Raw genomic sequence first — 25,946 nt, 5'->3', positions numbered from 1 at the left:
CTTGTAATCTATTTTTAACAAGAAAGGTACTGTTTGCAACCATCTCTTGTCACTAAGGGGAAAGGTCTACACTTCTGGGGGTGCCTTCCACTTCTTAACAAAGAAATTGAACAGCCCTTCATAAGATCCGCTGTTGCCTGTCGTTAGAAGCAAACTTTTACCATCACTAATCTTTGGAAATGACTTTGGTGACATTTGCGAGGTTTCTTGATTTGATTGTTGCCTTCCTAGTATATACGGATTACCAACCTCCACGTCAGACTCCGATAAGGATGGAATATTGTTTGGTTAGACACACACTCACAGCAAGCAACATATGTCAAAAGGTGCTAGAGTCTAAAAATTGCTCCAGATTCTCATTGACCCATTTTATACGGTTAGAAATGGTGCTAGAGAGGGATGGCAGGGGTGGTCCAGGAAACATTTACTTACAATCTGCATTAGATTTCGAAGGTTAAAGAGCAATGGAACACAGCTATGAGCGATACTTTAGGTAAAACAATCTCTTAAAGTTATCTCATATGCAGTGGACAAAATAGTGTGGAGTAAGTAGTCTCATGCGTGGACAGTTTAAAAAGTATACGCCAGTGTTGAAAACATCATATAAAATCATACTTGGAAACAAGATGCCCGGCAAGATTTAAATTAAAGTTAATGAAACACCATTTTGGTTTGAAACCTGCAATTGACCATGCCGCATGGGCTTGAGACGCACACAGTAAAAAGCTGCAGATTGTGAACTGCAGGCAGGAGTCTGTTCTGCACATTTTATGTGTCTGCCCCTACTCTCTTATGAGAGTAAGAGATGGCTCTGTGACCCATTAAATTACCTAGGAGTTAACAGGCACTGATCCCTTGTTGTATAGGTGATCACCCGCAGCTGACAACCAGATTTGTCAAATTCTTGGGCGTAGTTGAAAACTGGGATTTGAAAGATTGAGCTCAGAAACATAGTCATAATTAACAGCAGCCATCAATGTATTGGATGGAATAAATCTAATCTTAGGATTTGTTATGTAAATCCACTCACCGTGCTCTGTGATTAGTAGACTTTTACTTTATGTACAGTAGGGCTGGGATTGCTTGCAACGAGTAGAATGCTTTTTTTGTGTGTTTGATTGAAGTTATTGGATTTTTGGTTTTTAAATTGGCTTTGAGGCATGAACTGGAAAAGCACAATTTTATGTTTTGCGATACAGTTCGCATTTACTGTTTTATAAAGGTTTTAAATTACTATGCAAATAAATCAATTCACATACTTTAACTTTGTTCTTGAAATATCTGTCTCCAATATTATCTATCTATCTATCTATCTATCTATCTATCTATCTATCTATCTATCTATCTATCTATCTATCTATCTATCTATCTATCTGTCTGTCTATCTAATCTTATCCTAGTGGTTAATCGCTCATCACTCACTTCCCCTGAACACCTTACGGCATTTGGCATCATCTGCTTGACACTTTCAGCAATGTCCTAGACCATTTCTTCACCCAGAGCATTTTTTGTTAATCTTCAATAGTGCAAGTACCTAAACACCAGAACAGAGATTCTGATGGCTACAACTGTAGAAAGTCTCACAGCTGATCCCAGAGTAGAAGTTTAATTCTGAGAGTATTTAGGCCATGTGCAAGTCCTTGCAGGGGTACACTCCCACAGGCCGAGAAGTTGCCATGTTCACTGTTGAAGTGCTGTGAGGTCGACCCTCTCTGCCTTTAATCAAAACCAATCCAATATATGAGTTTTAGTTAAGGATACAAATAAAACGAGCACAGTCCGAGAAGCTGGTATAATCAACTTCCAAGGAAAAAGGTAAAATCTTAATGTTGACTGCATTCCTCAAGTTTATAAACAGGTAATGGAGAAGCAATTTTGGAGGCCTTGCAATTTCAGAGAAAGCGAGAATCAGTTGGACTGAGGCAGCAGTGCTGTCTTCTACTTGTCATCCATTCTCTGCCTCTGTGAGGTTTTGTATTTTGTACAAGTTGATGTCTTAATTCCTGTACTGGCGACGCCTTGCTAAGTGCTTCAAGGATGTTCAAGTCTTGCCCAGGACTACGGTGAGCGTAAGTTTGATATCTCTCTTCTTTCCTTGGGGACAGCATGGTATTGGCCAATATTTTCAGTTTAGCAAGTGTACTTGTTATTTCTTTGTTGGTTATTGCAAGTTTTTGTCTTTGTTGACACCTTCAGTTGTGGTAGTCATGTTTTAGTGGGCTGTACCTTTGCTTGTGTTTCTTCTTCCCATTCTTGCTCTACGTGTTCTTGTCATCAGTTGGAATCTGACAGGTCTGAATACCATCACATAAGTGGATACACCTGTCAGACCTATATCATTTTACTAGTGGCCTGTAAAACAGAATATAACTTACATATTGTCATCTCATTTGTGTTATTCTATACAGCAGAACATAGAGACATACAAAGTTAATCCTCTACTCTAGTCATTAAGGAGCTATCTGGCAGCACATGTACCACATACGGACTGGTTGCATTAAATTTGCCTGCATACTACGAGTATGCTAACAGGTCTGTAACAGTAGGGACATGTGACTCCCCACCACGGTAAATAGGGTGATATATGGGAGACTTTCCTTTTCCTCTTTCTTTTTTCTCCTTCTTACTTTTTCCATTTTCTTTCTTTAAACTATTTGGCACATGTGACAGCACCATCAGTCTCTGGTCTCGTCTTTCTTTTCCTTTTCCTGGTCTCAGGGACACACACTTCAGACACAGGTATAATCCAAGAAAAACACCCAATTTACCAGCATGATGGAAAGCACACTTTGGGTAATGGCTTTGAGCACATGCATGATATTTGCACTTTAGAATAAACCCTATATTAATAAACTAAATGACAATATAAGTATATGCAGGGCAGTCCACAAATATTCGCACAGAAACAGCCATTCTTTATGATTTATTCAGAGAGCACCCCCGTCCACTCACCTGAAAGTAAATAGAAAGAGTGGTCCTGATGAAGGTGGTAGTCATGTACACCCACCGAAACGTACGTTGACCAGATCATGGGAAACCCCTCAAAGACATCACCAAAGTGGAATAAATTGTGATTTATTCAGTCCGCTTCACCGTCATCGGTGTATGTCATACAAACACATAGAGGTTCCCCCTCACATCTTTTGCCTGAGATTATTTCGATTGTGAGAGTGTGGTTTGTTAGGTGAGATTGGTTGATATGAGGTTGCATTGTTTCTTAGGGGCTATGGGTATGAATCATTAGAATGTATTTATATGTCTTTCCAGGTATATTATTTGTAAATAATACATTTTGCACATGTCAACTACATCAGATGTAAAATGAAATGTTTACCATACATTTGTACGTATTTTAGCAAATTGAGATATTTAAATAGATATGTACATATGTTTATAAATTGAGATCTTACAAAAACAATATAAAAAAAGAAAATGATGAATATATAAAAACATTGTATAAAAATGTATTACCTTTTGTACAATTTTGTATGGAAAGACTGATTATTGTGGGACAGCCCTATCGTTGAGCCCTTTGCAGGCCACTAGTAAAATTATATAGGTCTGACAGGAGTATCCACTTATGTGATTGTTGCCTCCTTTTCCCCCTGACTAGTGAACCTAAAAGTATCCATTGGGGGTACCTTTCTGAGATATACCGGTCTGAATACCATACCCTCCTTCAAGAGTGCAACACTATAAGGTTGAATGAGATTTATGCTGTTGTAGAAAGGACCTTTGTCCTTAAAGGTCTAACAACATTTAACATGGCTCTTATTGAATAGGACATTGGTTGGGGAGGTGTACACTGTCCCAGTCTGCTTTGTTCCCTCTTCTTCAAGGACAGTGAGCCCAGCAATGTTCAACACCAGGTTCTTACAGAGGGCCTCCCTTATTCAGTTGTTGTGCAACAGTGGCACCTACACACAGGCTAATGTTTAAATGCTAGGCCACAATCCGTGTGTTTCTCCTTGTAAGAACATACAACCCTGTGAATTTCCAGCTCGTGCAAACATGTGAAGACGTATATTAAAAAAAGTAACCTTCCTTCATTTCTGGTGTTCTCACAGGTTGGTTCCTATTTACTTTGGGGCAGAGAGCCAGAATAGGGGGCTTGCGAGATCCGTGGTTTGTTGTGGATAAAGATGTCGCCTCAAGAACTGTATTTGTGGTAAGTATCTGTGGCATTCTCAAAGGGAGGAAGTAGCTGCAACTACCTATACCTCTGTTTTCTGACATGGGACAGCACTGGCAACATATTCATGTGTTTTGAATTTTATTTGTAATATCTCTGATAAATATTTAGATACATGTAAATGTAGTTAGCTAAAATGCAAGGAGTTTTGTGTGGGCAGTGGTCTACTAAGGGACACAATTTCTTGATTACCACCTGCTGGCATGAATTGTCATTTTACTGGTATTGTTGCATTTTTCTGTGCTGTTCCTTTCACATTATCTTATTAGCACTTGTATAGCGCTCAATCTGGAGTTGATATGAAATTGCAGCACTTTCTATAGTCCTGGGGTGACTTTCCAAATAAAGTTTGCATCGCAAGACCGTAATTTGATTCAATTTGTAAGAAATGTGTATCCATCGGTGAATGGGTATCTTCTGATTTTATCTTGTGTCAACCTCAGTGAAGAGAAGATGTATATTCTTAGTGTTTGATGGTGGAAACATGGTATTAACCGGTGGGTGATTGTAGGCTAAAGTATGCAAGCAGAAAGCTCGTCACATATTCATAAATTGACATTCATAAAACGTTCCTACTATTCGTTAATTTGCGAACCTTTGGGTGCTGATTTACAGATAGCTTGGCAGTTTGGCCCTAAGTGTTTAATTAACTAATGGTAGAAACAAAATGGCCAATTCCGATTTCTGATGTCCATTAAGTGGACATGTGTTGAGTAATATCTGATGCATGTGTTCTTGGAAATCCTTAATAATAGTACACAGTGGAGAAAACCTTTTAAAACTAATGATAATTAGTAATTACTTGTTTTGGTAGTCCACTTTCTACCTCCTTATTCTAGTTTTTTTAACACAGGAACTAGCACTATGACGCAACTTATATAGCATTCCTCATCACCAACTACAAATGGACATCTCTCTCCTCCATGTGCTTCCAATGGCCAAAAGTTATAAGTTTAAAACTCTGTTATTTCTGCAAAGAGCAGCTTAACACCGTTCCCAGATACCTGCGTATCTTAATCGGCTTTTACAAACGATCTAGATGTCTGCGCTTCTCCCACGGCAAACTGGCCTCCACCTTGAGGATCAGATATGGAATCGCTGTTTTAGCTTGTTAGCGCCAGGACTTTGGAAGAAGCTTCTGCGGGACACCTACCTGTCTCCCTAGTTGGCAGTCTTGAGAAGAAAGCTGAAGACTTGGCTGTTCACTCTGTAAACTTACCTTCCATCTACAGCCTGCAGCGCGTCGATGCCCTGCGGGGGGTAACTGAGCCCTTTATGTATTCATTCATTCATTCATAGCACAGAATACAAATACTCATCAGTATGCCCATATCTGGTTCTACTGCTACCTAACTTGATGCTCAGCATTTCCGCTTCATGACAATGAAACACAACTGCAGACCCTGTTTTTTGTTTAGTTTTATAAAGGCTTTAATCAGAAGCAGCATAATGTATGCACACGTATCACACTGGTATATCTTTATGATGTTTTGGTCACCTTTTCAGTTCTGTGGGTGATTTGCAGTTGTTTATTTTCTATTAGCTTATGAAGCAGTCTGCGTTTTGCACCTTTGTCTAGTTATTGTGATTTAAAGACATATCTAAGAGAGCTAATTAAAAAGAGCTCTCTTAATGATCTCAATATGTGTTAATTTGTTGGTTTTCTGGCTCTGCCTTCACGTCACCCTCTGGTGTAAACTTTGCGGCCCTCATAAAATCCCCGATCCTGAGCGAGTTCTTTATGTCTCTTACTGGGACGTTAACTCAGCCACAAACACCTGTCCTACAGGCTCAGCTGGCGAGGCTAAACCTTATTCACTGGGTGTATCTCCATCAGCGTCTCTTGTCCATGAAAGTTTTATCCTGCTCCATGGTATGTCCCTGCTGATCCTCATGCTTGGAATGACAGTGATGTAGATGAGGCGGCACATAAACTTCTGGATAGCCTTCGGTCACTGTTGACGTAGACAAGCTTGAGCCATTCCCAGCAGCGGCTCCTCTGCTACCAGCGGGGGGCTGGTGGCCAGCTTAGGGAAAGGAAAAATAAAATGCCCCATGCAAATGAGGGAATCCCTTTGCCTCTGCGCCCGCGCTCTATTACAGACGCAGGGCAGAGGCAAAGAAGTTCTCAGGAGGCGCGCTGACAGTGTGCCCCCTGATAGCAGCCCTCTGGAGGAGGGAAAGGGGGTCCCATTGACCCCCCAGACACTCTTCTGCAGGCGGATGCAGTCACTCACTGCACCAGCCTGTAAGGGGATCTCTATTCAAGGCAGCTGCTCTGTTTTCCACAGGAATGCGCCTCCCCCCACGTAGCGCGAGTTTACGGCTTCCCTGGTGGCAGCGCATTCAGCATAATGCAGCGCAAAAGGTGCGCCAGCGCAAACAATGAAAATGCACCATGTGCGTAATATGGGCCCAGGTCAGCAGCAGTGGTGTAACAATAGCCCCTGCAGACCCTGTGGTGCGGGAGAGGGCCGAGCTCCAGGGGCCCCCTCCAGCTCTGTGCATGAGCGGAGGCCCCTGGCCTGGAAGCTCTTGACTGGGTCAGGAGCGTAGGGCCCCCATCCATGTATTTTGCAAGGAGTGGGCTCAAGTTTACTTACACCATTGGTCAGCAGCTTGATTACTGCCACCGCGACCAAGGTAGTTCTGGCCTAGAGCACTCACTGCCTGATGGGCTGTTCTCACAGGCCAGTGTGTGGGATGGTTTTAAGGAGTTTGTGGGGCTGTTTTGTAGTCTGCTGGGACAGTTTTTAGGTTTCGCTGTGCTTGTGAAATCTATTGTTTTTAATATAAACTTAGAAGGGGCTTCAATTTTGCCTCCTCTTTTTCCTGGTTTTTCATTGGTTCCTGTGTGTGCCACTTACTTTTTCTCCATTTCTATTGTCTGTAGCATATTTTCCTGCATATACCAATGCTTGTTCCTCGTCTGCTTCTCTTATCAGTTTCCCGTAGCCGATTCACTGTTAACATCCTCTTTAGTGTAACTATTTTTTAATAAAGTTTTGCCTCTTTTTGCTTTTCCGGCTTACAGTAGATGTATATAGAAACTTATGGAGAGATTAAGTCATTTGCCCAGACTCACAGGATTTTGCGCCGCCGAGACTCGAACAGGGATCCCCAGCTCTCGAATCAGCAACTCTGGCCGCTGAGCCATCCTCTTCACCCGCATTACTTGTCAGGGAGCTCTTTCCTTCAAAACAGCTTTTTATTCATCACATAACAGAAACCGATGTATTACCAATGCTTGTTAGCAACTATGTTAACGAAGGAAGACAACAGAATCATTTTTGATGTGATTCGACCTCCATCTAGTGGCATTAGGTCGACCCGTTTGCCGTCTGTAATAATTTAATTAGTTGGAAAATCTACAAACTTAACAGGAAAAGTGCACACATTTATGCGGCTGCTGTTCTTTGGAAAGACTGTTTATTTTTAATAAAATCATTTTTCCTGGCCAATGGTAATCCGCTAGCCTCTGCCTGTGAAATCCATACAACTAACTCCCTGGAGACATGGTTATTGAATAACTACAATCATGTTTTCTCTGCCTCTATTTGGCATTATATGCTTAAGAAACTGAGAAATTAAACGTGTCGCACAGTCTTGGGCCACCACTTGAATGCCCTTTATTTACTTAACTTGAACATAGGCACGCTTTTTCATTGAGGGGAGACACGTATATAGCGCCGACTGCCTCGAAGCACTTCTAAGCTAATATAGGTTTCACGTCTACGCTTCTAAAACTGCAGGAGTGGAATTCATTTATTTTGAAGATTCTAGTACGATCCTTTAGTTTCTTGTGCCAGAGAGGACAAGAACTGTTGTTTGTAAGAGTCACGTTTTCATGTTCTCTAAAATTTCAGTGGAAAGTGATTTTCAGGGTATGTGAAACAATCGCCAAGTATTTCTATTCTTAGATTATTTGGCCACCTTTGGAGGAATGTTGGGGGTGGAACCTCAGTTACGGTCATTTAGGTACACGGTGGCACATCCCCAATGGAATGCCAAGAATGACATGGCTAAAAGGTAATTTCAGGTTTCCTTGTGGGGTGCTTTAGCCCTCGTAATATTTTTGTGCAGGCAATGAACATTAAGGTGCTGTCTATCAACTTGTGAATCCTATTTCTGGTAGGTTGTCTGTACTGCCCTAGTTTTTCATCTAGTCTAGTCAGTTGAATGTATTTTTAGATTTTTTTGTTGAATAGATTTGTTTATATTTATCTGTTTTGAAAACCAAACAGTCATCGAAGTTGTATAAAACACCCACAACAGTTAATAAGCAGCACCATCATAAAAATAAAATCGGACAAATAGAGCATCAAGGGTTGAATTACTGTATAATTAAGCTCTAAACATAATGAAAAAGCAGTGTTAAAATGTGTGCAGATGTTCCTGCATTTACCAATGCTTGTTCCCCGTCTGCTTCTCTTATCAGTCTCCCATAGCCAAAACACTGTTAACATCCACTTTGGTGGAACAATTTTTTCATAAAGTTTTGCCTCTTTTTGCTTTTTCATCTTGCAGCTGATTTATATAGCATCTTATCACCCGGAGAGATTAAGTGATTTGCCCGGGATCACAGGATGTTGCGCCGCTGCTGAGACTCGAACTGAGATCCACAGTTCTCGAGTCAGCAGCTCTGGCCGCTGCGCCACATACTCTCTACACCCGTGTTTTGTCAGGGAGCTTTTTCCTTTTCCCGGACGATGATTGATAAAAACAGCTTTTTATTCATCACATAGGTGAAACCGATGCATTACCAATGCTTCTTACTGTTGGTTTTACTGATATTACCACAAACATTGCCTGCAGCAAACACAAATGCATGCCTTCTCCCATCCCTTGAAAAATGCTCAAACAGTGTGTCTTTACATGTTCAGAACTGTTCTGATTTTAAAATGTGGGGCACTTTTTAGGCCTCGCCTAGGCAGCGCTTGTGCTGTCTCTTCGAGACATGCTGTATTCAGGATATGGCTATAAAGCTCTGCCCACTTTCTGCCCATCTATTTAATTGGCTCATCTCTCTGTCCTTTGTAAATGGTGGCTTTTCATTGGTCAATAGGCTTAGAACCGCCTTGTCTCTTCTTGTAACCTCCCATGAGGACACCCCCTGTTACATGTGTTGTTACTCCCTAGGTTTTAATTACAGCTTCAAGAAACTATTTTCTTAAAAGGCTTCAGGCAGGACACACTTGGTCCTAAGCTAGGCTGGCAGTGGTCACTTCACTTACTAGAACATCTCACATTTAAATGAGATTGTCTATATATTTTCCCTTCATCAGCTCCACACAGATTACAACATAATCCAAAATTATTGTAATAATGTCACATTTCAAAGCTACTAATTGTATATATGGACATATCTATTTGAATGTACTCGTAGAACTGTCTTGCATGCAATGCATTATGGGTAGGGTAGATTTACCATATCTTCTGCAGGGTGCAGTACTATATGTGACCAAAGAGGTCCCCCTTTGGTCACATATGGTACTGAACCTTGCAACATGGCTAGGTAAAAACATTGCCGTTTATAATGCCAATAACTCCAACCTTGAGGACATGCAGTGCTGGTGCCTTGCTCACTAGGGACCCCTAGGAGCAGCTTGCGGTACTGCACCTAGACATGCAGTGCTGATGCCTTGCTCACTAGGGACCTCTAGGAGCTGTTTGCGGTACTGCACCTAGACATGCAGTGCTGGTGCCTTGCTCACTAGGGACCTCTAGGAGCAGCTTACGGTACTGCTCCTAGACATGCAGTGCTGGTGCCTTGCTCACTAGGGACCTTTAGGAGCAGCTTGCGGTGCTGCACCGAGAAATGCAGTGCTGGTGGTGCCTTGCTCACTAGGGTCCTCTAGGAGCAGTTTGCTGTTCTGCACCTAGACATGCAGTGCTGATGCCTTGCTCACTTGGGACCACTAGGAGCAGTTTGCGGTAGGGCACCTAGACATGCAGTGCTAGGGCCTTGCTCACTAGGGACCTCTAGGAGCAGTTTAAAGTACTGTACCGAGACATGCAGTGCTAGTGCCTTGCTCAATAGGGACCTCTTGGAGCAGCTTGCGATACTGCACCGAGACATGCAGTGCTGGTGCCTTCCTCACTAGGGACATCTAGGAGCAATTTGCGGCACTGCTACCTAGACATGCAGTGCTGGTTCTTTGCTCACTAGGGACCTCTTGAAGCAGCTTGCGGTACTGCACCTAGACATGTAGTGCTGGTGCCTTCCTCACTAGGGACATCTAGGAGCAGCTTGCAGTACTGCACTGATAAATATAATGCTGGTTCCTGGCTCCCTACGCAAGCATTTTCAATGCATTAGGTCTTGCATTACTGAAAGTATGAGCTATTGGAGTTGCATTATTATTTGCAACGCCAATACCTCAAACTATCAGTAATGCGAGGCCTATTGCATTGCAAATGCTTTTTTTTTTTAGCTATCTGGTTCTCTAATCGGGGTCTCTTTTATTTAGGTGCCGGGCCTATTTTTTTTTGCCCCAGTCCAACTGGCGGCTACTGGCAGAAGCAACGGAGATTCGCTCCGTCACTGCTAGAGGACAGCGCAATTGGCTCGGACGAGCCCCGACGGCATGAATAGGAGGAAACACCCTGTTGGTTATGTTCTTCCAAGAAATGCACTGTCATTGATGCAGGATATTATATATATATTTCACATGTTTGTTGTTATTTATCTGAAGAATCGATTAACGTATTTTCATAATTGGAACTTCATTTGATTTCATGTGCTAAATTATGTACTGTTACTTTTCACCTATTTAACGTTTGATTTATTGCATTGAACGATGAGACGTTATTCACAGAACTTCATTTTTAGGCGGAGCCTAAAGTTGCAGTGCATGCGCTGCTCGCTTTGCGAGGCATGCTGTATTAGGGTATGTTTTAGAAGTGGTGTGGAAGCCCCGCCCATATTTTTCATTGGCTGGCATCATCGTCCATGGTAAATGCTGACTTCCGATTGATAATGAGGCTTCTTAGTCCCTCCTTGTTACCGCCCAGTCTCCTTTTGGGACCGCCCATCAGGACAGGATCTTTTACTTGTGGCGTTACACTGTCTCCTTCATTAGTCGGTAAACACTATATTTTTTTCACAATGGCGACAGCTTGTCTGGTATTTGTATTCGGGGGTTTTAGCGCGCGGCTGTAGAGCCTGAAAACCAGGTCAGCAGAGCTGCTCAAGAGCCAGAGAACCAGGTCAGCAGAGCTGCTCTAGAGCCAGAGAACCAGGTCAGTAGAGCCAGAGAACCAGGTCAGCAGAGCTGCTCTAGAGCCAGAGAACCAGGTCAGCAGAGCTGCTCTAGAGTAAGAGAACCAGGTCAGCAGAGCTGCTGTAGAGACAGAGAACCAGGTCAGCAGAGCTGCTGTAGAGCCAAAGAACCAGGTCAGTAGAGCCGTTGTAGAGCCAGAGAACCAGGTCAGCAGAGCTGCTGTAGAGCCAGAGAACCAGGTCAACCGAGCCGCTGTAGAGTAAGAGAAGCAGTTAAGAGAGCCGCTCTAGAGAAAGAGAACCAGGTCAGCAGAGCGGCTGTAGAGCCGTAGAACCGGGTTAGCAGGGCAGCTGTAGAGTCAGAAACTGGGTCAGCAGAGCCGCTCTAGAGCCAGAAAACCAGGCCAGCAGAGCCGCTCTAGAGCCAGAGAACCAGGTCACCAGAGCCGTTGTAGAGCCAGAGAACCGGGTCAGCAGAGCTGCTGTAAAGCCAGAGAAACGGGTCAGCAGAGCTGCTCTAGAGCCAGAGAACTGGGTCGGCAGAGTTGTTGTAGAGCCAGAGAGCCAGGTCAGAAGAGCTGCTCTAGAGTCAGAAAACCAGGTCAGCAGAGGCGCTCTAGAGCCAGACAACCAGGTCAGCAGAGCTGCTCTAGAGCTAGAGAACCAGGTCAGCAGAGCTGCTGTAGAGCCAGAGAATCAGGCCAGCAGAGCTGCTTTAGAGCCAGAGAACCAGGTCCGCAGAGCTGCTGTAGAGCCAGAGAAGCAGGTCAGCAAGCTGCTGTAGAGCCAGAGAACCAGGTCAGCAGAGCCATTGTTGAGCCAGAGACCAAGGTCAGAAGAGCCTTTGTTTAGTTTGAGACCCAGGTCAGCAGAGCCCCTGTAGAGCCAGAGAAGCAGGTCAACAGAGCTGCCATAGAGCCTGAGAACTGGGTCAGCAGAGCTGCTATAGAGCCAGAGAACCAGGTCCGCAGAGCCGCCCTGGAGCCAGAGAACCAGGTCAGCAGAGCCGCTCTAGAGTCAGAGAACCAGGTCAGCAAAGCCGCTCTAGACCCAGAGAACCAGGCCAGCAGAGCCGCTCTAGAACCAGAGAACCAGGTCAGCAAGCTGCTGTAGAGCCTGAGAACCAGGTCAGCAGAGCTGTTCTAGAGCCAGAGAACGTGGTCAGCAGAGCTGCTGTAGAGCCAGAGAACCAGGTCAGCGGAGCTGCTGTAGAGCCAGAGAACCAGGTCAGCAGAGCCGCTGTAGAGCCAGAGAACCAGGTCAGCAGAGCCGCTCTAGAGCCAGAGAACTGGGTCAGCAGAGCCATTGTAGAGCCAGAGAACCAGGTCAGCAGAGCTGCTGTAGAGCCAGAAAACCCGGTCAGCAGAGCTGCTGTGAAGCCAGAGAACCAGGTCAGCAGAGCTGCTGTAGAGCCAGAGAAGCAGGTAGAGAAGCTAGTCATCAAGCTGCTGTAGAGCCAGAGAACCAGACCAGCAGAGCCGTTGTAGAGCCAGAGAACCAGGTCAGCAGAGCCGCTCTAGAGCCAGAGAACTGGGTTAGCAGAGCTGCTGTAAAGCCATAGAACCAGGTCAGCAGAGCCGTTGTAGAACAATTGAACCAGGTCAGCAGAGCTGCTGTAGAGCCAGAGAACCAGGTCATCAGAGCTGCTCTGGAGGCAGAGAACCAGGTCAGCAGAGCTGCTGCAGAGCCAGAGAACCAGGTCATCAGAGCTGCTGTAGAGCCAGAGAACCAGGTCAGCAGAGCTGCTCTAGAGCCAGAGAAACAGGTTAGCAGAGCCGTTGTAGATCCAGAGAACCAGGTCAGCAGAGCCGTTGTAGAGCCTGAGACCCAGGTCAGCAGAGCCGTTGTAGAGCCTGAGACCCAGGTCAGCAGAGCCGTTGTAGAGCCTGAGACCCAGGTCAGCAGAGCCGTTGTAGAGCCTGAGACCTAGGTCAGCAGAGCTGCTCTAGAGCCAGAGAAACAGGTCAGCAGAGCCGTTGTAGATCCAGAGAACCAGGTCAGCAGAGCCGTTGTAGAGCCTGAGACCCAGGTCAGCAGAGCCGTTGTAGAGCCTGAGACCCAGGTCAGCAGAGCCGTTGTAGAGCCTGAGACCCAGGTCAGCAGAGCCGTTGTAGAGCCTGAGACCCAGGTCAGCAGAGCTGCTGTAGAGCCAGAGAACGAGGTCAGCAGAGCTGCTCTAGAGCCTGAGACCCAGGTCAGAACAGGTGCTGCAGGGACTGGAGTGGTACAAACGTAATCAGACACAAAAGAGGTGCAATTATGCAGCGTAATATGGCACATTCTGTCGCAATATTTTGCTATTTTGTCATTTTACAACACAGTAGTACTGTCTGGGCAAACGTTTCTCCTGATTAGCAGCACTCTAACACCTGAATACAGCTGCTAGCAATGAAATGGTGACAGTTAATCTTTGCAAAGCGTCTGGCCCCCCCGTGGGACCACGGCTGATGCTTTTTAAAGCCTCTTTTGATCCATCTGAGCTAGAATCAATGTTTGCAACTGATACAGAAGATCTGAATCATGCGGCAAGTGTGGAAAATATGTAAATACTCCGAGAACGCGGCGGCCACGATATTGCTTTATTCCAGTGGTCCTGCCTATGAGCAAAGACTTGTAGTGTAATGGCCTTGATTTACTGACTGTGTTGTAAATTCATGGAACTGTCCCCCAGAAGAATATTTGGGGAAAAAATAACCTTGAAGTACTGATTCTGTGGTACCGATAAAGTAAGGGTAAAAGTGGAGGCCATGCAAGGTCACTGAAGTCAGGAAGGATTGGGCAGTTCTGGACAGCATTGCCATTCTCCAGGTAGGAATTCCCATGCAGGGCAGCGCCAAGTAGCTGGGATGAAACAAGCATTTGCAAATGCAATAGGTCTCTCATTAACGCGAGTTGAAGCTATTGGCATTGTAAATGACAATGTCTTTTATTTATGTTTTAAAAACCAAAACATAAATAAAGGGCATTGTCATGTACAATGCCAATAGCTCAAACTTGCGTAAATGCGAGACCTATTGCATTGCAAATGCTTGTTACTTTAGGAACTAATAATTGCCTTCATCTGCTATTGCAGTAGTGAATGTTACCGACCAATAAGGTCTAGACGTATTTTATGTACTTTTAAGTGCAGAGCCAGCGTTCTTGTGACCTGAGTTGTGTCATTGTTTTAAGGCTCCCACCAGAGACCACCCCGCGCTGTACAGAGCCCTGCTGCGGACGGACCGCGTGCACTGGGTAGCAGAGGAGCCCCCGGCAGAGCTTGTGGCTAATAAGATGATGGAGTGCCTTTTTCGATTTCAGCACCAGATGGCGCTAGGTGAGCGTGCGGCACAGTTTCACTTTGTCAGGCTTATTTGTGTTTTTTTTTCTTTATTAACTTCCGAGAAGTGCATGCTAATGCAAACTAGGAGCAGCACCTGTTTGCCTACAAATCACTCGTATCCCTCACGGGCATTCCTTCATTTCTGATACCTTAAAATGTATTTATAGCCATAAGTGGACTGCAGGTCCTTTCTACAGCCCCAGTTATGATCCAGGATTGCAGCTTTATTGTTGCAGCTCATGGTTTTGCATGTAGTGGAGATGTCTGTAGGCCAGGCACTCGTTTAGAAACAACAGGACAGGCGCTTTATTAAGAATAATCACAAAGAACCATAAACCACTGACACCCCTCACCAGTCATAACTGACAGAAAGGAATCTAGAAGAACAATGGTAATTCAGGAATGCACCAATGCAAGGGAGAAAGGTCAGCCAAGGTTATCCTAAATGGAGTGATAGAAAGTGAGATGTAGTGAAACATTATGCAGCATAGCACAATCTTTCCCTTTGAATGAACCCAGACAAACTGAACAACAATCGCAGATCAATATAGAGAATGAGTCCGGCATGAGTTACGAAGAGGGTTTTCTGTTCCTTGCACTGTCTTTTACTCTTGAGGCAATGGAGTCCCCAGTAGAATGCACAATCCCTTCACCAGGCATGGTGTCCACCGCCCTGAAGGGTATCGTAGTGGACGCAGGATCAACACACGGGAATGCTGCACTATCCCCTTGCATGGAGCGTCACTCACTTTCTGAATCGATCCTCTAGTTCCCCCCAAATGTTCCCATACTAACCATTGGGAGAGGCCATTATTTTTAATGTCGATTCCGATTCCATTTGGACCCCCTCCTTATGTTCCATCATTTACCGTTGATAGTTACGATGCTGTCTTTAATCACTTTCATAATCCTTATATGGATGTGACAATTTGCATTTGGCCTTAAACTGGTTTTCACCAGGTCTCCTTTCATAAATTCAGAGCATTTGGCTTTGCTATTTTTGCCGTGAGTCATTTGCCCTTTAAATTGCTTCTCCAAAACTCTGTTCCCAATGACTTCATTGTTGAGTGCTTGCTCCTTTTCAAATTTAGTGATAAGCTTATAGATCGTCAACGGACAGCTTCTCTAGAGCACATGAAAATGCTGTGCCAAAGTTCTCTTCAACAGTTACTCCGGGGTGTCCTTTTGTTTCATTCTAAATTGCCACGACTTGTAGTGCGCCCAGGTTAATTAACATTTTTAAGGTACATTGATGTCCCCATCCCAGTACACCAATCCTTTCACAGTGGCACACGTTTTGATGTACGCAATTCCTTTCTGGAAGCGCCCTTCACCTGCAAAGTTCCTCACAAATTCTATCTTATTAACATCAACTGATTATGCTTTCATGTCTGGGATTTGTGACGCATCAACCACATCTTTAAGTTTGCAATCAAGCAGTGGCGGCCGCCACAATACAAAGGTGTGAGTGCAGGGGACGACGGGCGGGGGAGTGGGGAGGAAAAATAATACTTTTTAAAAACGTACCTTTTCCCCCGCAGCCTCTGAGCTCTCCCAGCAGTCTCTGGGAAGACAGAGGCCGCACAGCCAATCCCGGCGCCGCTCTGGGAGAGCAGTGCCTGGATTGGTCTGAGCGGCCTGCTCGGCCCCCAGACACTGCCTGTGAAATTTCTACAACCTGGCTGTGAACACAGCTGGGTTGGAGAAATAGTATGCATGTATGTTTGGCCGGCCTACTGCGGCTGGCCAAACACACCTGCTGCGCACTTCTAAGTTCCACCATCTGCCTGTCATGGCCCTGCCCCGCCCTGCACGCTAGTCAGACTCAGTCGCAGAAAAATAAAATGATATTGTTTCATTCTCATTTTATTTTTCTGTGACGAGTGGGATGACGCTCAAACACCATTACGGAGTAGCTGCCCCTGCCATCAAAATATCTTTGTGTTTATTATGGTACAGGGAGTGCCTGGATCTACCATTACCTCTAAATCCTTGCTTCTTGTGTGGATAATGCACGTGGGCGGTTCCAAATCGATCTTCAGCAATACTATTTCTTTAGTCCCCGGTAGAATTAGATCTTAGTGCTTCTAACAATCCTCTTCAGATTGCCCTGGCTTATTTGGGCTAACTTACTTTTCTACAGCCTCTTCTTCTCCCTACAAACCTTGAAAAATGGCCTTTTTGGCCATAATTGATTCAATTCTTATTCAATACAGAACACACTCTAAGTCTAAGGGAAGAAACTTGGAAAGAACTCCTGTACCTAAAACACATGCCTCTTTCTCATCGCCATATCAACTTGTTTAGCATTTTTTCCCCGTCACAGACTTTAGATTGTTTTCTGTCAACTCCCTGTTCCTTGACCTCTTTTACCCATGAGATCGATTGCTGTATTGCTTTAGAATTGAAATCACCTTCTCTAGAGTGGGATCACCCATTAAGTTTCCTGGATCTTTTTAGAATTAGTGCTAACCCCGACTTGGTATCGAATCCTGTCATCGACTGATGTTCCACACTTTTAAGATTTAGTGAATCCCTTTCGGGCATCGAGAGCAATCCATTTAGGGCAGTATAAAATTAATCAAATGTCTCATTGGTATATTGTGAACGAATATAAAAATAGTATCTTTCTAACGTTACACTAATGCAGGGCTTTAACCACTGCTTAAGTCTTCCCGGGCATCATTAAAGTCACTTAAATCTTCCTCACCCTGTGCAAAGGAACAAGCCTTGGTGAGGTCCTGGAAATGTTGTGCCCCTCCGAACACAATGTAAAAAAACATGCATTTCTTCGTTTCAACTGAAATTTGACCATCCTTAATTGCAACAAAATAACTTACAAATTCGTCTTTCCATTTTTTCCAAGGAATGGGTGGATTATCCTTACATTGAAGGAGTTTCTGAGGTGCATTTTGCAAACCGATGAACAAGATAATAATTAAATTAAATAATGACAATAAATCTTGGTTATTTCTACAGTGGCACTAATCACAATTGCAACAATACCAGCAACTAGTATTGAGGCAATAGTACACCTTTAACTATTGACAATAGTAAGTGTATAACAACAGACAGTTCAGTGTCTGGAGTGCACTGAGATCCTTATCAAAATCAAAGGTGCAGGGGGCAGAACATTATGGTGAGGGAAACAAGCTTTTTGAAAGCATGCAACCTATATTTTCAATAAACAGAGTGCTCTATAAATTTGGACAATACAGGTTTTTACTTTTTATTTATTTTTTTAACAATTAAATCTCACATGTGCACATCACAGTAGGGATGTGAAGGATTGAATGCAGGTGGTCATAAATCCTGTAACTTAAGAAGCGCGTGTATTGCTGCTAACATACACACAGGTTGTGCTGTCAAAAGTATCAGTGAGCACATCATTCTAAGATGGCCACCTCTTTCATAGGAATCTTATCAATAGAGTTGCGGATTAATATGATGCTACTGCTCCTCCCACTGAATAAAAGGTTATAGGAGATAACGGTGGGGCTTTCCCCTTACGTCACTGGGTGAAGAAAGAGTTGGATGTTGTTAGTGATTGCCCCTCTCCATTCTCTCGACAACAGATGTGTTGGTTGCAGAAGGTAATATGGCGGATAATCCTTCCCTTAATGATTGTTCAGTGTAGTTTCACCCGACTGCCTCCAAAGACTTGCCGGGCCCCTGAAGACTTGTCTCTTGCAGATTGTGCCACCTTTGCCACTGGGTGAATCAGGTGCTTTGGAGGCAGGGCACTGGGCGTTTCCCCGGTGGGTCGCCAGGGTGGGGCCAGTTTTGGACTCCTGGGTGCCGTTTTTGTTACCGGCGCCCCCTGCAGTGTTTTCCTCCAGCAAACCCCGCCACTCGCTGCTGGCCCGACTCAATTGCCAAGGCCGGTTTGCGTTCCCAATCCCGACCTGAAAGGCGGTAGTGTTGTTCCTCCTTCATTATGTCAGTGGTGCAGCCGCTGTTTGTCCTGCAATTAATGTCTAATGATGATGCCACAATTGGACTTGCTACACAGAAGTAAGGTAGAGCGCTTCCACAGGAAAGATGCTGCTGGAGGGCGCTCATCTAAAAACAGTGGCAGAGTACAGTCGAGTACTGGTCGCCAGTTTGTAGTATTGACCATGAAATAAAGTAAGAAGTAACTCTGTTGCATGGATTCTGCTGGTAAATCAGAACTGTTGGTTAGGATGACAGGATGTCAGAATATAGGGACTGAATTTCTCTACAATGTCAGTACCTGTCAGCCCTATCCTGGCTAGCTCACAGTGCATCACCTGAACTAACCTTCCTAGAGTAACAAGCGCTTTCGGCAACCTCTAACATGACCCTCTAGTCCTCAAGGGAACCGTGGAAACAGATAATTTCCTTTTGTTACTTGGAGACATAAGAAAGACACGAAGAAAATTTACAACACATTTATTGAAACTATCATAGTCTATTATGAAGCAAATGTGCTGCGATCATAAGGCAGATGCAACCAAACAAAGTAATTACTATTACTGAGTAGGTGTATAGGACAAACATCCCAACCATTGCACATTATATATCTGACTAGGTCCACCCTTACTCTGTGAGCACAGGGATATACTTGTGATCTCTGGGATTGACCTCAGACCCCATACCTGGTGGTCCGAATCATGAGTGTAAACTTAGTTTACGCAGGGCTGCATGTCGGGAACTGCTGTAGTTCCAGAACAGTTCTCTCTACCGGAATTCTCCTCTCTAGCCCACAGGGGATGGAACACAGTTTATTTGATAAAAACTGTTGCGCCCAAGATGCAGCTGTGTTGACCGTGTTATGTCTAAAACGTTAGGAGTTGCTGAACAATCAGAGAAAACAGCACACTGTGTTGTTATGTATTCCAAGCAACCTTGTACAAAATGTATAGGCTAAATCCAAAGAAGAGTCCATGAATAACAAACTTGTACAGCGTATTCCCAGAATGATGTGGCTAAAACTAATGTATTATATGTGGCTGTGCAGAGCAAGCAGATATAGTCTAAAAACGTCTTAGGATGCAAAACTAAGAGAGAACCAAAGTGGGCCCAGAAGACAAATTACTACAACTCCTTATTTAGAATAATCTTAACATAACATCACAAGCTACTGACACCCCTCAACTGTCTTAACTGACAGAGTGAAATCTAGAGGATCGAGGGTTTTACAGGAATGCACCAGTGCATAGGAGCCAGGGGGAGAAAGGTGATACTAAAAGGAGGGAGAGGGGGGAATCTAAAGTGAGAAGCAATGAAAACCTTGTTCAGTAGAATACAGTTGTGTTTGCTGAAAATATCTGTTGAACTGCATTTTCTGTTGATGAATTTCTTACAGTTAGTAAGAGATTAAGGACTCCATTTTTATTTTTGAGTTTTACAGATATATTAAATGTTTTAGAACTGTTGCTGAAAATTCAGAACCACAGAGTGGTGGTTTCCATGTGAAGGTCAGTTGTACTTCTACACAAATCAGTACTTTGACTTGTGCCCTGCATTGCTCAGAAAGAGAGCAGTTGACACAGCGCATATTACACATAAATGACAACAAATCTGTAAATCAGTTACTTTTAGCGTTTCTCTTTGCTTCCCAAACTCCCCCATTTGTAGCCAATCCTTTCCTTTTTCACACAATCAGACTTTCAAACTCAGGATCCCCTCCTCCCAGTTCCAGCCAGGCACACTTATTCAGACCACGCTCCCCAGGGGTTGGTGAAAGCAATGCATGACTGGGGTGCAAACAACCTGAATCTGGCTAGGAGAGCAGCATGTTGCTTGTGGCTCACCAACCTGTTCACAAACTACATATTGGGGACTTCTGTTTAGAGTAGTCTGTTCTGTGGTCCCTTTGCTGCTGAGACCTGTAAAATTCCTTTCAAATTCAGATTTTTTTTTCTCACAAAACACATCACCGGTTAGAGACTTTATTGTTGTTTAATCTGGTGAGTAAACCCATTCACACAGCCCAGCTCTTTCATAAACATATTTGTGATTAATATTGCCTACAGAGTTTCATTCATGGTCTTCCTCAATGTTTACACACTGCTTTCATAAATCTTTGACCCTTCCTTCTCTGGTAGATAACTTCGTTATTACTGATGTCCAATAAATTGTGGCCTTGGCACGCCTGTGCAGCTTTACATAAATCCTGAAATATAATGCAATCGAATATAACCGTCTTTGGATGGATGAGCTCAAAAGGACTCACTGATTTAATCTACTCTTCCGTTAGCTTCACATTCTCAAAAGCCTTCCTTGGGGAGGGCTTAAGGGAGGGGGAATTCTCACCACACCTATACCTCACCGTACGCCCTACTCCTGGAACCCCTGGATAAATGCCATCCTTATCACATCCTAAACGTACACCACAATATTTCTGCTGAAATCATAGTAGAGATTTAGAATCTGTAAACCATCTCTAGTTGCACAATTGTGGATGCAGTCTTATGCTTACAATCATTTCTTTCTTTTCAAAGATCTGTCCTCCCATTTACTTCCCTCTGATAAATCCCTCACAGCCTCTACCACACCTTTGCTTTATTTGCAACATTTGGCAAAATTTTGTCTTCTCCCACACATTTTGCCGTTCATCCTCAATCCAAGTCACTGTCTGCACTTGCATAATATGTCTGGCTTGCGCAATGGGAAAATAATCTTTGATTTCTACACATTTCTTTTCCTTTTCTTGCCTCCCTTTTGGATGACATGCCACTGGTTCCCTCCCCCTTTGTTTGCATTTCTCAAATGCATTTTGTCTATTTCCCCTCTTCTTTTACACGTCCAAAACTTTCACACATTCTGAGGTAGATTCACTCATTTTTCAGACTCAGTGTCTATTACCGCCTCCAACCTGGCGTCCCCTTTCAAGAAAATGTCGTCCTTTTTTCCCTATACCTCCACATGAGTTGATCCTAAAAATCCATCATACTTCTCATCAAATGCGCGGGTTGCTGGCAAACCCGCACAATGCTGTCAAAAACGTCGAGGAAAAATGTTCTTGTGGTTGTTTCAAAAATTCTTCATCTTCATTCATCACTTCGCTGTTTCCTGCCTGATCTATGAAGCCAAGGAACCCTTATACGCACTTGGTCTACCAAACTGAAAAATGTAAGTGTAAGGAATAAGTCATATGATGAGCAAGATTTTGCTCGGAGAGTGCCATGACCAGGTGGAGAAACCTTTGTTTCCAGGGACCCCATTTTAATGCAGTTAACCGGTGTTCATCCAAAAGTACTTGGATGTCTGTACATTGAGTGTCTGCACAGATTCCTTCTTTTCTTTCCCTTTCCCCACACACTATATTTCCCTCGCATGCTCACACTCTACAACAAAATGATGTGCGATTTCAGATGTGAATCCCAATGACGTGAAAACATACCTGATCCCACACTCAATATTGCCAGTAGACCTCTCCTTTTTTAAAACCGTGAATTATAAGGACGCCTCCCAACCTCCAAAATAAACCAGTTCAAATTCAGTGTTCCCCAGGAAACAATAACCACAGTAAGGTAGGAGGAGCTTCTCGGGAAGTAGTACCTAATTCCATCTCACACTCTGTTGGCACTGAAGGTCCCTGGAGGAGCTATGTGGTGTGCAGTGCTGCATGGTTTACTTTAAAAGGTACTCAGAAAACATATCAACCGCAATCTCACTGCCCATTCCCCTTGCATGGAGGAGAAATGTTTTCCTTTCTATCGACAGTAGCTATAAGGCACACCAAGCATGGCATGAAGCTTAGTCCCTGGCACTGATGCACAGAGTGTTTTGTTAGCTGCTGGTTACAGAAGGGAATTCAGTCTCTGGCCACACAACTGGGATTAGCTAGCTGGTAATCTTGCTTGTGCTCAGTGTGTCTTGACTCATCTCTCCAATGCACATCTGCTTTTATTGTCTCCTTTTCAGAGCAAGACTTGGGCCACTTTCATCTTTCGTCTAGTAATTCATCAGGGCCATTTAAAAATCTTAAAGAAATGTTCTCCTTGCTATGTTATGTTTTCTTTGATATGTTTAATTTATATTTCATATTTGTTTGGCAAAATGAATTTTATTACAATGTACATTTCACAGTTCCTTTTCCTTCTTACCCTTGCAGTTCCTTGCACGCTAACTCTCAACCAGGACGGGACAGTATGGGTGACATTAAACAACCCAATTCGGGCACTGACACTGGGCCAGGTGAGTCTGTGCAATTGGATTTTGATCCCAGTGCTGACAACATTTGTACTTTTGAGTATTCTTAGATGTTTGTGGCATTCATTTGCTACTTAAAACTTTGCATGTAACAGCCATGGGATGGCATACGCTTGGAGAGTTTGCTGTGTCGCCTGCACTCAGTGTCTCAGTATTTTGTTATGAAGCAGAACAGCAAAAAGTGTGAGTACACCTACATTCTGTAATTTTGCTACACTGGACATAATGGTGTTTTTTATTCCTCCCCTATATATGACTCCCATCCATGTCATTTAATCAAATATTGTTACACCTATTGTATCAGAACACATAAAGAATATTTCCTTATTTCCTCCACAGGTGCCCTTCTTTTAGTTGATATAAAATTGATAAGGCCAAACCGATATTCAATAAAAAAAGTATTTGTTCACCTCTCTCAGTTCTCTTCGGGTGCACTTCTGATAAATAGTTCTCTGGCAGTTTTCCAGGATGATTGTTACACTAGCCTTAGGTATCACACAGGATGGTGAAGACATGCTAACTGATCCTAAGAGGCAATAACAACACATCATCTATTTTGTCACCCTGAGTACTCCCAAGTTCGCCCTAAGGCTGCCAGAGAAAAGCTGCATCAACATGCCATGTGCAGCTCAGGAAAGTTGGTCAGTCTCTCCAACATACAATGCAAGAGTAGGAAATAAAGACCAAGAACTAACAAAGTCCTCAGAATTTCCCAGTGCCAGAAGCCATGGCTCCCACCATCGCACCCTCCCCACACTAAGCCCACCACTTGCATTATCTAAAGATATATACACAGTCACTTTTGCACTCCCTTCCCCAAACACACCCAAAATACCCTAAAAGAAACTTAAGTCACTTACTTCTTTATACTTTATTTCCAGGTATGTTTCTGTGGCTATTTAGGATCCCTTTGTTTGATCCAATCAGGGCTGTACTGGGAACCCAAAGCAGTCCTTACAATTTTGCCGGGCCAGCCCCCGAGGAGAAGGGGGGAGCTGTTGCCAGTGTCAAACACTTTTGTTCCTGGGGGCCGATATTGCTGCACCGCTGCAAAACTGGCCCCCAGTGACAAAACCGGCCCCATCACTGCAGAACCGGTCTCCACCCTTCCAGCCTCCTGGGGAAACGACGGATGCCCGGTACTGCCAGTCCGGCCCTGGGTCCAATGCAGGAGACAATGGGATGTCTTGTTGTGGATGCCCTTTGTCCACAATTTACATTGAAGCTTTACATTAAATATGTGCTTAAATTGGTAGAGCAGAACAGAATCCCCTGCCCGTCATACTTAGGCAGCCTTCCGTTGCCCACTTGTATGATTTCAGACATTCTCCACGAGTAAGAAGAGCAGTCTGGGAAATCCCAGATATACAAATAGTTTTCACTATCTGAGTGGTATTCGAATACCAACTAAGCAACGCTGTCTTTACTGGGGGAGAGTCCCCTGCGATGTACAAGTAGTTTTCAAAAGCTGGGATGGTATTAGAAATGCTAAAGAAGCACCATTAAAACATTTAAGCAACTAGAAGACATGACTGTGTGATGAGGAAGGGCTTAATATCGTCCCTCGACTGGCTGTCACCCTCTTAGGTAGTCAACCCAGGGTGGCATTGTCCATTCAGAGCACATTTTCAATACAGTACCCACGGCACAAGGGAGTAAATGCCTTTCCGCCAAATAAGTCTATGCCATGTCAGCAGAATACAGAGTGCAGCTTCATTCCAAGGGAAGCCCTTGCCCAGCGGAAAAGAATGACTGTCTGCTCCTTTCTCTCACTCCCTCGCTCTCTTTGTCTTTCCAGCTTCTCAGGCTGTTACGGGTAAATACATGAGAAGCTTGTTGGGTCACTCTGCGGGCTCCCTAACTAAACCCCTGGATGCGGATGCATTGGGATGTTGTAGACTTGGAGGTACATCAGGGTTTCAGATTCCCACTGTCCCCTCCTCCTTTGTCGGGGCTTCAAAGGCAGGAGTTGGAGGATGCAGCTGGGAGTGAAGAAGACTACAGGAGAGGACCAGCACCCTTTGCAACAGTTGCTTTTGCCTAGTAAACAGTCTGGAGGGGGTTCACAGGCAGTGGCATCATAACCGGGACGATTTCTAGTAGGGTGTGAGACGACTGGCTCCAATAAATTTCCACTTTGTGGGTTTTCAACCGGCCAACCTTAGGACCAGCGGACCTCCGTCTCCATCTTTGTTTGTGTGCACACTAAGGTCAGGCAGTGAAACTAGAGGCCAGGCTGATTGCAGATAGACCTGCAGCGGATTGGGCAGAGCAGAACAAAGCTGCAGGCCTGGGGTCCTGTAATGCAATTCAGGGCGTAGGTATTGCTTCAAGTTGAGAGAAAGAAGGTCTGGAAAAGGACTTTATTTTGTGACACACGTGTTGGCTGTTTAAAACAAGAGTAGTTTGAATTGAGTGTGTTTTTCAAATTTTCAAAATGATAATCTAATTGCCTGGATTAGACAAGTGGGAAATTTATAAATGTGGCATGAAACATGACCAGGTATTTTAAGTCACTTTCATTTTTAAAGTTGTAAACATTAATTTCTATGCTTTGTTTGAAGCTGGAAAGTTGCCACCCTGTCTAGAGTGTCTTTTTGTAAAATTGCCTCTTTGTCAGGACTTTTTTCAGTTATTGTCCAGATTTTTACTCCCGTAACATATCAACTTCAATTGCGTCTATGAAAAACATTCTAGTACTAGTTCAGCGCCATTCCTTGTATGGTTTCTCTTTCTTAATGGAAGTATCATTTGTATTGCATGAAGAAGTAGCCTTATTTACTACCAGGTTTGGAAACTCTGTAGTCTCACTTCTCTCTTTATGGGCTTTTAATGTTGGAGACACCACTTTTCTTGCGGAGTCGGACATGTCGGTTTACAGAAATGTGTTCCGCCTGTGTTCATACTGCTTTTGAGTGTGTGTATGGCAGATGTATGAAGTGTATTATTCAGTTCATAGTTGGCCTTTCAATGGTCCCCTTTGTTTTGTAAATGGGAGTAAGCCAGTAACATCTACAGCATGAATGAAT

At 43.9% G+C, this 25,946-nt stretch overlaps 1 protein-coding gene across 1 annotated transcript in view; it reads left to right on the top strand.

The window, feature by feature from the left end:
- The window catches only part of TRMU (tRNA mitochondrial 2-thiouridylase), a 198,417-nt gene that overhangs the window by 151,167 nt on the left and 21,304 nt on the right, over positions 1 to 25,946 (top strand). Inside the window, exons 8-10 of the mRNA XM_085654078.1 lie at positions 4,068 to 4,168; positions 14,586 to 14,730; positions 22,820 to 22,902. Of these exons, the coding sequence (XP_085510204.1) occupies positions 4,068 to 4,168; positions 14,586 to 14,730; positions 22,820 to 22,902 (329 nt within the window). The remainder of the gene's footprint in view (positions 1 to 4,067; positions 4,169 to 14,585; positions 14,731 to 22,819; positions 22,903 to 25,946) is intronic.

Source organism: Triturus cristatus, chromosome 4_1 (genome assembly GCF_964204655.1).
Source record: "Triturus cristatus chromosome 4_1, aTriCri1.1, whole genome shotgun sequence".
Classification (NCBI taxonomy): Eukaryota; Metazoa; Chordata; class Amphibia; order Caudata; family Salamandridae; genus Triturus; species Triturus cristatus.
This window is presented reverse-complemented; position numbering and strand designations above follow the sequence as displayed.